We start from the raw sequence: 13,234 nt of genomic DNA, 5'->3' as shown, positions 1-13,234 counted from the left end.
ACTAAGAAGGATTGACTAAACTACAGCCAGAGGGGATGGGACAGGTGGTGTGTCTGACTTTCCCATTGCCTCTCGGTCAGTCTACAACTCTGAGGTCAGCACAAGGGGATAGGGATTTAGGCGAGACAAAATCTCCACACATGGAAGGATGATAGCTTCTCTGCTGGATCGTCTGGTTTACTTGCATGTTGTGAGCCAAACCCTGTAAACCTGCAGAAAAGAGACTTGGGGAGGGGGGACTCGTCTGAGTAGGTGCTCTCCCAGTAGGGAGACCTTCTCAGCAAAGGAACACCAGTGGTCTGCCAGGAATGCTCTTGCTGGTAGAGGTGGCTTGATAATCATATAGTTTGGATGAAAAAAAAAAACATTTATTAACATTTGTAGGATTATAAAACAAAATGTATGGATACCTGGAACCCTTCTAGTTTTTCAATTTAGTGCTCTTAGACACATGAACATTCACAATTTTCATCTATTTTTCATTCACTTTTTGTCTTTTCAGGGGTTTATTTTTGGACTCTGTTTTATTAGTGATTTTTATTCTGAATTATGCGATTCAGTTAAAATATTTTAATAAAAGAAGACAGACTAATTCCGCAGAACTTTCACAGCTCCGAAAACTCTTAATTCCTAATTCTTTTTTTTTTTTTTTTTTTTTTTAAGGTATTCAAGACTACAGTGCAACTTTGGTTTTGAGCAATCTGGCAGTCAACCATTTTTATTTCTTTTCACTATGTCTGTGTAACTGATTTCTATAAATTAAATTGTCATGTTTCCTGGTAAGAGGCCAAGTTAATTTCATTCTGTTTCATTGTGTTCATCTCCATTGCTCACAACTGTAGTCTGCATACAGTCAGTGGGCCCCGCTGCCCTTCTTGGTCTTGATGTCACAGTCATCCTACTTGCCTTTTTAATTTTTAGGTAACATTATTTCATAAAGTAGGAGGGTAATAATCTACCTTTGAATGATGAAATGATATGCCACAAAATGCAAAGCACCACCTTAATACTTTCAGAAACACGGAGAGTAATAAGGTGTTAACGGTAACCCAAGGCAAAAAAGCACATTTTAAACACGTGAAATTAAAAAAAAAAGACAAGAATAATGTGCGAGCCAAAACTTATTTTGGAAAGGTATTGCTGTCCCATTTTTGGCTACTGTCATTTAAAACTGTCTTTACCTGGTTCCTTCATCAGTTTCATGGTGTTTGTGTTGTAGTTAATATTATTGTATTATTGCATACTTGTATGTTGCTGAGAAGCTTGCCAGCCGACTACTTTTACTTGTCAGTATGACAGATCCTCACCCTACTGTGACCTTCAGGTGAGAGCAGTTGGTGCACACATGAATTACAGAGCTGTGTCCAAGTGCTTACTTTTGTACATTAGTGCAGCTGTGTATAGTTAGTAATAGCTCACTCAGTAAGATGGTTAGCTATAAAAGTAGCTTTGTTGAGGTGGGTGGATGTGGTCAAGAGCTTGGTTAGTTGGCACAAGTGTTACTGCCATATTCGGACGTGAAACTAGCTTAACACTAGTAGCCAAAGTTATGATAATTTTCCATCTTACAGGTACACATCAGTAAACGTCAGTGTTTAAAGTGTGTAAGAACACACACAGAAATAGAGTCAAATTAGTTATCAAAGATGGAGTGTCAGTAATGTGCTTTGGTTGGGTAAAGGATATTTCTAGTTTAATTTCCATGTTTTTTTTTTTTTTTAGGTAACAAAAACCGAGTTGGAGAAATTGAAATCTAACTATAGGCAGTTCACAAAGGAAGCAAATACTGCTAGAGAGAAGTATAAAGAAGCCATTTCTAAAGGTAAGTCTGTGATTCAGTATCTCCTATTAGCATTTGTAGATTGAATCCTGTCATGTTTTATGTTACAGCTATATTTTGGGCGACTGAGCTATTATATTAGAGGTGCAGCAAAGACATTTCAACTACTGCAAGTAGCTTAATGTGGATTCCTTTTTGGGGAGCAGTGTCAACCTTTCTGTGTTGCTCCCCCCAAGCAAAATTTTAACTGTAGCACACTGTTTCTGTACATAATTTATTATATATGTAATTTAATTATTTATTGCTAACCTAGTAATTGAAATGGTCTAAAGACCCTTTTCAGACACTCTTGGCTCAAAGAGCAATGTATACAAATCAACAAAGTGCACATGCAGAGATGCAGTTAATTGCACAAAAGAGAACTTTTAGTTCAGTAGACTTAAATACATAAAGTACTCAGTTGTATGTATGTTCGAACAGACTTGAAATACTGATGAAACATGACTAATCTTCCATTATCACCATTCAGCAAAGGAATGCTCTTTGAGCATCCTTAAAGCCTTTGAAGGTTTCCTGTTTTTTTTTTTATTTCAACAAGCAGGTTACTCTGTGTAGCTGCTCTAAGTTTAGAGAAACCTATTTTTCCCAAAGAAGTTTTGAACCATGTATGAACAATGGAGAAATAGCTGTCTTGCAATCTTCTGAAGTTGAGTGTTGTCTGGTTATACAGTCTTGTTTTCACTGAATAACATTAGTCTTGTTTAGTGCCTTAAAAATAAGAGCATTGAGTAGGAATGTACCCTGTTGAAAACAGAAAGCCAGTTATTTTTTAAGCACTATACAGTGATGGAAAAAAGGGTCAGGAAGAAGTGTAAATCTACAAATTTTATTAGCTCTGTTTGTAACCTGCAGGTGTTGTAGGAAGAATTTAAGACAACAAATAAAAGACAATATTCTAATTTGGCTAATAATACATTTTTGGCAATTACTAATCAAACCTTGGGGGAAAGCAGATGGCTACTTTTGTATCACATTTTCAGTTGAGAAAGTTGTTTATTAGTTACAGAATCAGTGTATGGAGTGAATGAATGAAAGGGCTAGGTCAAGATTTAGACCTAGATATTTCTGTCATTGACATTGGGAATAGTATTTTCCTTTAATATCTTTTATATTGTGGTGGTAAAGCGGTAGTGTTGTTGCCTCACAGCAGCAGGTTCTCCTGTTCGATTCTCAGCTGGAGTGCCTTCTGTGTAGAGTCTGCATGTCCTCCCCGCGGTTGAGTGGTCTCCGAAAGACATGCGTGAATGGGTGTGCCTTCGCTGAAGGTTAGGCTGGCAACTCGGCACCATAAAAATCTACTGCCCATCATTAGTGGACCAGAGTTCCGCTGTGGCGATCCCTAACCGGGAAAAGCCGAAAAGACAAACCTTTTCTTTAATATCTTTTGTTAGAATGGGTGGGTACTGTATAGTTTTTCTGGATTATATCTAAATTAATGTAAAACAACCAGCAGGAAAGGGAAAGGATGAAGTAGCTGTGAGCAGTTCTGTACAGGAGGAGGTTTGGGAACCTTCCCCATGTTGTGAATCTCTGGTGCAGTACTTCAGGGCAGGGAGAGGATTTGAAATAGAATGTGATGCATGTATCTGGCATTAGTGCATGTCACGAATGCCTGAGCTTGGGTAAGCTGAACTGCTGACAGTGTATGAATGCTTCTTGCTCAGCTAGATCAACTTCCACTGAGACCCCACCGTGTGGTTCTGACAGGGAGACACCTTTAAGGCTTATCCTCTTCCTCCAAAACCACAGGAGACCCACTAGCACTGACGGGTCTTGTTCAGCTGTACTTGTGTGGACAAATAGTGGTGATCAGCAGGATGAGTGCAGACATCTGGAGAGTGGGTGTTTACTGCAGTCTAGAGGGGAAGCAAGGGTGGAGCAAAAATAAATAAAAAAAAAAATAAAGAAACGAAATGCTGTTGTCTGTTGGCTTCCGTAGCACTGATGTTTCTGTAGTTGTGAAAGATCTGCATACCTAGAAGGTACTATGGACTGTATGCCTGTGTTATTTGGAAAGGGTGTAGATTTGTTAATGTATGTAAAGCATGTAGATTTGTTAATGCACGTAAAGCCATATTGGTATATTGGTATATTACATGGATGGAAGCCTTTCTTCCAGTAGGCAGTCAGTCAATGGATATTATAGATGCAGCTCAGGAAAAGTGGTAGGATTGTGGTTATTGGCAGAAAAAGGGATAGGGTTAAGGTTATGGACAACACATATTAGTAACAGTAAGGCAGGAGGGCCCTTTCGTGTGCTAAGCCTATCTCTGCACCTACCCCCATCAGACATTAGGGTCCTGAACACCACTTACTTAACAGAACCATTATATAGACAGTATCTGTCTGCAAGGTAGTGGTCTCATACATATATGTGTGTGTGTGTGTGTGTGTGTGTGTGTGTGTGTATATATATATATATATATATATATATATATATATATGTGTGTGTGTGTGTGTGTGTGTGTGTGTGTATATATATATATATATATATATATATATATATATATATATATATATATATATATATATATATATATATATATCTTTGTGGCACCAGTCACAAATGAGACAGATTTTGTTTTGTAATTGGATATTTGTTTTGTAATGTGCATTTTTGATCTGCTGAGGCGTCAGTTGGTGTGTATCGATGTGATGTGTTCCACTACAAATTTGTGGGTATATATATATCCTCTCCACTGTTACACAAACATGAAGAAGAGAGTAATCTCCCACATGAAATTACTGCCTGTACACACTTAGAAACCCCACCACAAGTGATTTCCATTGGAAAGCAGGGGCTGGGAAATTCAGCTTCATCAAGCTGTGCTCAGTGAGTTGGTTCCTCGTGCAGTTTGTAGTACATCAGATAAAGTTGGGAATGAAAGAATCTGAAGAGAGAACCAATTGCATATTCCAGGTATTAAGCTGTACATCATAATGTGTTGTATTGGCATTGTTCTGAACCAAAATCCATCATCACAAATCACCATTATGTGCAAGTCTTGGAGATAGCAGCCAGTTGGAGTGTCTCAGTTGGTTCCTCATGCAGATTTGTGAAACTTAAAGTAAGTGTGGGAGACTGAACTCAAACTAGTGTGGGAGGTTGGTATAATGGTTAAGGAGTTTACCTTATAGACACAAGGTGCAGGGTTTGATTCTTACATGGGATAATTGATTAGGCTTAAAATGGCCCACAAGGGCAGCTAGTACTAATCTATGAACCTATCTATGAACCTATAAGGATTTCTTACAAATTTATAGCTACCGAGACCTATGAGGGTGGACGCAGATCAAAAAGCTTATAGTTTTATGCACCAAGACTTGACTGAAGTGTTTACGGGCTTTGTTTAATTAAACTCACAGGTAGTGATGGCTTTACAGTGGAGTTTTAGAGTTTACATTTAGAAGAGGGGAGGCCTAAGCTAGTGTATTTTATTTAATTTGATATTATTGGAGACTAAGCACATGTCAGAATCATGGAGGAAAGATGTAGTTACAGTGATGCCTAAGGAAGTGAAAGATCAAAGTCTTCCTATTTCATATAGACTTTTTTTTTGTTGTTGTTACAGTATTTTCCGCTCCGGTTGTTGACTGTGAGTCCCCTCCCAGCCAGTCATTCCATTCGTTTGCCATTATTACAGGTTTGACTGTCAGCCAGGAGGGGTTGTCATTAGGGGGTGGTTCAAGTTTTTTTCTTTTTATTTTCTCCTCGTGCATAGTCCTGTGCCACCCCTTTGGATGCCTAGCTTGCAAAGCTGAATGGGCCCTCTTCACATTTTTCCCCTCCTCCCTCCCTGGCTGCTCCACTGCTGGGGCTGCTATTCAAACCCTACTTATCTAGGTGAAAGAAGGGCTGTTTCCCTCCTCAACATGGAGCCATGCTAGTAAGAGTTTAAGTCACAGTTATGAGTTCTTTATGGCAGTGTTGATGAAGAAAATAGATTAGTACTGTCTTTGCTATGTAGGGATCATTCTGGCTTTGTTGCTGGTAGACAAATTTAGTTGATAAATCTTAACAATGGCTTTACAAGGAAAGGATCCTTTTAGTGATAGTGAGTCTAGACAGAAAAAGTTTGTGATATGGCTGAGTGAGCCTGTCTAATGCAAGTATTAACTGGCTTTTTGATTTACAGAAGAATGTGTGGAGGTATTGAGGACGATGCATAGTGATTTGAGGGTTGGAGTTAAAATGCGCACAAGTAGGGTCGATACCCTTAGGAATATACAGAGGAGCAAAACAGGGATGCTCATTGTTTGCATTGATGGATTTTGAATGGCATAAAATTGCATGGTATGGAGTTTAAAATATTTGTGGATGACATTGATCTGTTTGACTAACCTGAGAAAGAAAAACTCTGAGATATTCATGAATTGTTTGTTTCACATGTTGGGTGAATATGTAAAGTATTGGGTTGTAAGGGAAATAGTACAAAAACTTGGGCGTATTAATTATTTATAAGTAACAAATATATAACTATGCTAGTACATCAGATAAAGTTGGGAATGAAAGAATCTGAAGAGAGAACCAATTGCATATTCCAGGTATTAAGCTGTACATCATAATGTGCTGTATTGGCATTGTTCTGTACCAAAATCCATCATCACAAACCACCATTATGTGCAAGTCTTGGAGATAGCAGCCAGTTGGAGTGTCTCAGTTGTTTGCTGCTCTTTTTTTTTTTTTTCCCTAACACCTTTAATAAACTGTCATCATTTAAAACACAGACAAACATACATTTAAATAAAAGAAAACAAAACATATTAACATATTTCAAGTTGCAAGCATTTTACATTGTATAAAATATTTTGTATATTTATCATCAGTTCAATATTACATAAACTGATCACTTCCTGCTTTCCCTTCCATCTCACTCCTCCTCCAAAACATTATTCTGCATGTATTATTCCCACGATTTCCATTTTTTCTATGTAATTTGCTCCTACCCTTTTCTAAAGTTCTCACTTCCAATTCTTTTATCTCTGTTACAATACCGAGTACTTCATACACACTGGTTTAAACCTTGATTTCCATTTTGTAGCAATTGCTTTTTTTGGCAAGTACCAGAATTAAACTTTAACAAACCCTTACTGTCTCTAGGCAGTTCAGATCCTGTATTGCAGCTCAAAAAAATATTTCCTTAGTTACAGCTGTTCACTTACCCAATATTTCTGACAGGATACTCTGAAGTCTGCCAATTTATTACACTTCCAAAACATATGTTCCCAGCTACCTCTTTCTTCACCATGTCACATTTCTAAAATTTGCCATCTACCAGAGGAAAAACTATTGAGTCTGCTTGAGGTATAAAAATATCTATGCAAACACTTCCAAGCAAAAATCATAGATGATCTATACTTTGTTGCATGTTTGGGAACCATACATATCTTCTCCCCTTGTTTTGTTTGAATTGCTTGTCCACTCTCTCTTCTCAGTATTTACTAATGTTAACTGCTTGATTCCTATAATTATTGTGCAGTATTTTATATGCCTTACTAATTATCCCTTTTTTGTAGATTCTTGCAGGTCTTTCACTTAGGATTCCTCTGTCCCATTCTCTTTGCTTATATACTCAGACATCAGTCCTTGCTAGGAAAGGCAGTTTCTAGCCTGTAGTCGAAATGTCCTGGCTTCTTCCCATTCTGTTACGTTTCCTTCTGTAGATATTTGCTCTGAATACCTCAATTATTTTGCTAGTTTTCTCCAGTAAGTTCCAGTTCCCTCTTGCTTAGTCTCTGTACCCCTATTGGAAAAATCTCCTTTCTCCAGTCCCCTGTTTACTTAGTTCTTAGAATACTTTCTGCTACTTTATGAATGTAGTAATATACGTGGCTGCTGCTGTTCTGCTTAAGGTTCTGCATCCCAAATTCCACTCTCTCCTTATTTCCCCTGTGGCTTCATCATCATCCCATTCCACTTTGAATTATAGCTTTATGCTTGTATAATGTATATGAGCCTTAACTATGAGTTGTTTGTACTATTTTTTTTTTTTGTAGGGGTACTGTTTTCCGCAAATGTAATTTGCTTTACTCCATTTTCTATGTGCTTTGTATCATTTGAAAGCAAAGGAGGGAAACAAGTATTGCTTCAGCATTCAGCAGTATATTTTCTAGTTGTGGCTATAATTTCCTCATTTGCACATTTGTGCAAAAGGAGGCACTTGGACTCCCCTTGGGAGTCTCTCACAAAAGATGCTGATATTTGAGTGAGATGGTTCCCTCCAGAGCCTCCTAGAAAATATCTCTTTTATTGACAGAAGGGGGCGATGGTCCACCAATGCCCCTTCCCAAGAGCAATCCGTATTCCTTGAGGCTTTTGGGGTTGGCCTGTCTACATCTTGGGTGGTCCTTCTCTTGAATGAAATGGTAGATTTGGTTTTGAGCTGGGCTTGGAAGGAATCAGATGTGGTTGAACTGATTCTCCATAAGCCTGATAAAATGTCAGTACCCCTGAAGGAGGCAGGGTCCAGTGGTGGATTCCTTGGTGGTAGTGACCACCAGGAAAGAGCTCGCAGAGGCAAGCTCTACTATTCCATCCCCCTAATAATGAGACCAGGGCATTTGACAGATTTGGAACATGTGCATACACTTCAGCAACCTTTGCTTTAAGGGCATGGAAGTACCTTATGCATTTTCAAAGCACCTGACAAAGGAGCCCTTCAGGTGCCTCTCAAGGTCCTTATCTGCAGAAGCAAACCCAAAAGTCATTGGATATGTAGCTGTCTACCTTCCAATCCCTTTCAAACATATTCATGTGCATTCATTCCACCTCACTACAACTTCAAAAGCAGCAGGCACCAGCACTGCTGTTAGCCAGCATGTCTGGATGCATCTCTACGACTTCATGGAACTCTTTAAAACATCCTTCATTAATGGTCCTTATGACAGATCCACTCTCTTTAGATCTAAGGTGAAAGAAACTATGTAGAAGCAAGCTAGATGGCAAGAAGTTGTCTGTCATTGGAACATGCTTCCGTAGAACCCCCCCCCCCAACAGACCTGCTGTAGGAACCAGAAAGGGAACAAGAAGCTGTGGTTCCGCAAATCTGAAAGTTTTGCTGCCAATAATTTTAGTAATATACTCCCTAGAGGCAGAGAGGGGAATACTATAGGTTCATAGGTTGGTACTAGGCTATCAGCCCTAGGGTGTATACAAGCCTAGCCTTATCAATTCTCTGGCTATTTCTTTCCAGAATATTTACTTACCTGGTCCCCTGTCTAGCAGGATGACTGACATTATCCCGGTGAATTTCCTATCTCCTATCCATTCGTCAAGGTTCCTTTTGAAGAGGGCCAAAGAGGCGCTCAGCTTGACATGTATGGGCAGTCTATTCCAGAGTATGGGGAGTCTCTGGGTCAGAAACCTATCCCTCCAGCATGTTTTGTTCATTGTGATGACCAGGTTTAGATCCCTGGAGCGTGTGGCTCTGAGAGATTGGGATTTCTTTAAGTGTAACATGTCCAACAGCTCTGGGTTTGACATGGCTTGTATGTTAAGCAGAGATTGCCTCTGAGTAGGCGATATGTGACAGAGTATAGCTGGAGTTTTTTTAGATGGTCAGCATAGGGCATCTGCTTTAGGCTTGTGATACTTTTAGTGAGGTATTTCTGTGACCTTTCCAGTTGTTGCAGATGTCTTGTGAGGTACATACCAAACTGGGCATTGTACTTTATAATGGGTCTAATGAGGGATGAGTACAGTGGGACAATGACCTCCTTTTTTCTGGATGAAAAGCCCTTAGTGATGAGGTCTGCCAAATAGAAGGATTTCCTGACTGTTGTGGCGATGTGGTTATCAAAGGTGAGACCACTGTCCACCCGTGTCCCTAAGTCTCTTATCACGCTTTTGGTGTTTAGTGTGCTGCCACTTATGTGGTAATTCATGGGTACGTGTTTTTTTCCCAAAGGGGATAACTATACATTTCTTGGCATTGAGTTTGAGCCTATGGCTCTGGCACCAAGCATCTGTTTCTGTAAGGCCCTTTTGTAGAATATCCACATCATTTGGGGATTAAATAATGGCTCACAGTTTGCAGTCATCTGTGAACTTTTTTAGCCAGAGGCCCTTAGTGCTGGCCTGTACTTCAGAGAAGTAGATGCCAAACAAGAGCGGTCCCAGGACTGAACCCTGAAGTACTCCACTTGTCACTTGTCTGGAGCTAGATTTTGAGCTGGCTACTTTTACAGTGTGGGTTCTGTCAGAAAGCCAGTTGGCAACCCATTGAGTGACATAGGAATTAATACCCAACTTAGTTTGTCTATGATTCCAGAGTAGGGGATGGTGTCGAAGGCCTTGGCGAGGTCCAGATAGGCTGTGTGGACTGCCTTGCCCTCGTCCACGGCTCTGGAGACTGATTCGAAGAAGTCAATCAAGTTGAGGAGACAAGATCAGCCCTTTACGAAACCAAACTGGGTGGGGTCTAGTATTTGAAGGTTGCCAATATCTTTGTTTATAAGTTCCATGATAATGTGTTCCATGGCTTTGCAGATCAGGCTCATCAGACTGATGGGACAATAGTTCCCGGGATCCCTTGTGGAATGGGATAACTGTAGCTGTGCGCCACTCATTGGGCACAAAGCCTGAGGTGAGGCTGTGATTAAACATGGCACTTAGGTGAGGTGCCAGTTCATTTTGTAGTTCATGTAGTATACAGGCCGGGATGTCATCTGGTCCCATGGATGCTGTATTCTTAGCTTTGGAGAGTGCATTTTTTACCTATGTGGCCGTGATTACCGGAATTTGGCAATCTTTTGGTATTGAGATGGGCCCTTTAGGGGGTGAAAGGGGGTGAAGTTAGCACTGAATCGATCTGCCAGGATATTGGCAATATCCTTGGGATCAGTATATTTAATGCCATTCTCCATCCTTCAGCACTACAAATGTCACCAAATAAGCACATGCAGGCAAAATCTTCCCGAAACAATTTTAATGCAGCAATAAAGGCTCTCCAAAGTGCATTAACGATAGCAGCATCCAAATATGTTTTCGTCACTTACTTCACCAGATAATATGACAAAACACCAATCACCGTATATACCCTCACCTAATTTAAACCAACCAATAAAAAACATCATATATGTTAAAATACTGTATCCTAAAATTTTATCTGAATAAATATACCATGTCATTGTTTAATGTGCACATCATAAATAACTCTGTAACAGTCTATCTATACTATAAATAAAATGCAATAAATTGATAAAATTTAATCACACACTGTTATAAATACATAAATAAAATATATTATTTTCTTTAATATAGCTCCCTCTAGTGGTATTATTAATAACTAATTTAAAAGACAATGTTGTTTGTCTTTCGGCTTTTCCTGGTTAGGGGTCGCCACAGCGGAACTCCGGTCCACTAATGATTGGCAGTTGGTTTTATGTTGTCGAGTTGCCAGCCCAACGCCCAACCTTCAGCAAAGGCACGCCCATTCAACGCATGTCTTTCGAATGCCCACTCGACCGCTGGGAGGACATGCAGACTCCACGCAAAAGGCACTGACAACCCAAGCCAAGAATCGAACAGAAGCACCTCTTGCTGTGAGACAACAACGCTACCGCTGCACCACCGTGGAAGTCATAACTAATTTAAAAGACAATCTTCTTCTTCTTTCGGCTTTATCCCGGTTAGGGGTCGCCACAGCGGATCGCCTTGTCCACACATTGAATGGCAGTGGAGTTTTACGGTGTCGAGTTGCCAGCCCGGCGCCCAACCTTCCACAGAAGGCACACTCACACGCACACCTAGGGCCAATTTAGAGTGTCCAATCCACCTGCAGCATGTCTTTGGGATGTGGGAGGAAACCCACGCGACCACAGGGAGGACATGCAGACTCCGCACAGAAGGCACCCCAGCCGAGGATCGAACCGGAGAACCTCTTGCTGTGAGGCGGCAATGCTAACCACTGCACCACCGTGGCCGCCCCAACTAATTTAAAAGACAATGAACTACAAAATTAAAATACTGTTAATGTTTTTTAATATAAATGCATATAAGTAATTTTTTTGTTATTGCTACAGCCTAACTGCCCTTAATTTAAGAACCGGGGCTAGGGTGACTGCATCATTTAACCCAGAGAATCTACTGACCTCTAGGTAAATTTTCGAGTATAATTCCCTGTACTCAATTTTAGTTTGCCACATACCACCCCTTACATCTTTAGGAATTTTTTCAAGTATAAAAAACTTATAGTTCACCATGTCACATTGTATACTGTGTTTATATAAGGCGTTATTAATAGTCTATGTACATATAGCATTTAAATGTTCGTATATTCTCCTTTTTAATTTTCTCTCTATTTTACCTATGTAAAATGCTTGACACATGCACAAAGCTAAATATATTACACCCATACTTTCACAATTGTTGTATTGTTTTCCTGTAATAGTCTTATTCCTAGAGGCTAAACTAATAGACTTTTTATTGTATATATATATAGGGACACTGGGTGCATCTACCACATTTAAAGGTCCCCAGTCTACATTTTTTTGTAGTTCTCTTGTTTTTATGTTGACTTTCCAAAATGGCTTTTATAGTAAACCCTCTCCTATAAACACACTTAAAGGGTGTATCAAATTTCAACTTTAAATCTGTCAATTTGCTAAACCTAGTCCATCCTGTTCATTGACTTGACAAATGATTTTAGAGTCACCACTATAATCAGTAACAAATGCTGAACTAAATGTATCTTTTCCATCTTCACTTTCTTTTTTGTTGTTAAATGTAACCCCCATATTTAATTCTTTAACACCTAAAATGGATGCAAATCTATTTGTTCTTTCTTGTACAACTTCATTCTTAATTTGAATGATCAAATATCCCTCTCAGTAAACATATTACTTAAGTTATTACATTCCTTCATAAATTCTTCCTCATTTGAGGTCATTCTACTTATTCTTACAAACTGGCCCTTGATTATACCTTTTTTCTGATGATAGGGGGTGAGCACTACCAAAGTGTAAAATGGAATTAGAATAAGTTTTCTTTCAAACACTTTTGGATTGTATTTATCTTCTTTCTTATATATGTTGACATCTAAATAATCTATTTCCTTATGTCCTATGTTATATGTAAATCTCAGAAATTCAGTAGACTCGGTTATGTATTGGTAGAACTCCAAGAATAACTGGAATGTTCCTTTCCAAAAAATAACAATGTCATCTAAAAAGCGTTTGTACAACATCTTCGATATTTACTGTTTAAAATATATTTCTTTTCCCACATTAGTAGCACCAAATTTGCATACATAGGGGCGCACCTGGCGCCCATAGCTCCACCACCTTGAAAATAAATGAAATTGTTCTCTAGTACTAGTTTCATAAGTATAGAACAAATGTGTATTTCATCATTACTCAAGCACGCTTCTTCTCTCAAATATTCCTCCATCCGTT

At 39.1% G+C, this 13,234-nt stretch overlaps 1 protein-coding gene across 1 annotated transcript in view; it reads left to right on the top strand.

Annotated features, from left to right (window-relative positions):
* Nucleotides 1-13,234, top strand: part of FER (FER tyrosine kinase) — a gene marked incomplete in the record, with an annotated part of 3,568,968 nt that overhangs the window by 858,362 nt on the left and 2,697,372 nt on the right. The window contains 1 exon segment of the mRNA XM_044064275.1: nucleotides 1,723-1,822. Coding sequence (XP_043920210.1) covers nucleotides 1,723-1,822 — 100 coding nt within the window.

Source organism: Protopterus annectens, chromosome 2.part2 (assembly GCF_019279795.1).
Source record: "Protopterus annectens isolate FY-2018-M chromosome 2.part2, PAN1.0, whole genome shotgun sequence".
Lineage (NCBI taxonomy): Eukaryota > Metazoa > Chordata > Ceratodontiformes > Protopteridae > Protopterus > Protopterus annectens.
This window is presented reverse-complemented; position numbering and strand designations above follow the sequence as displayed.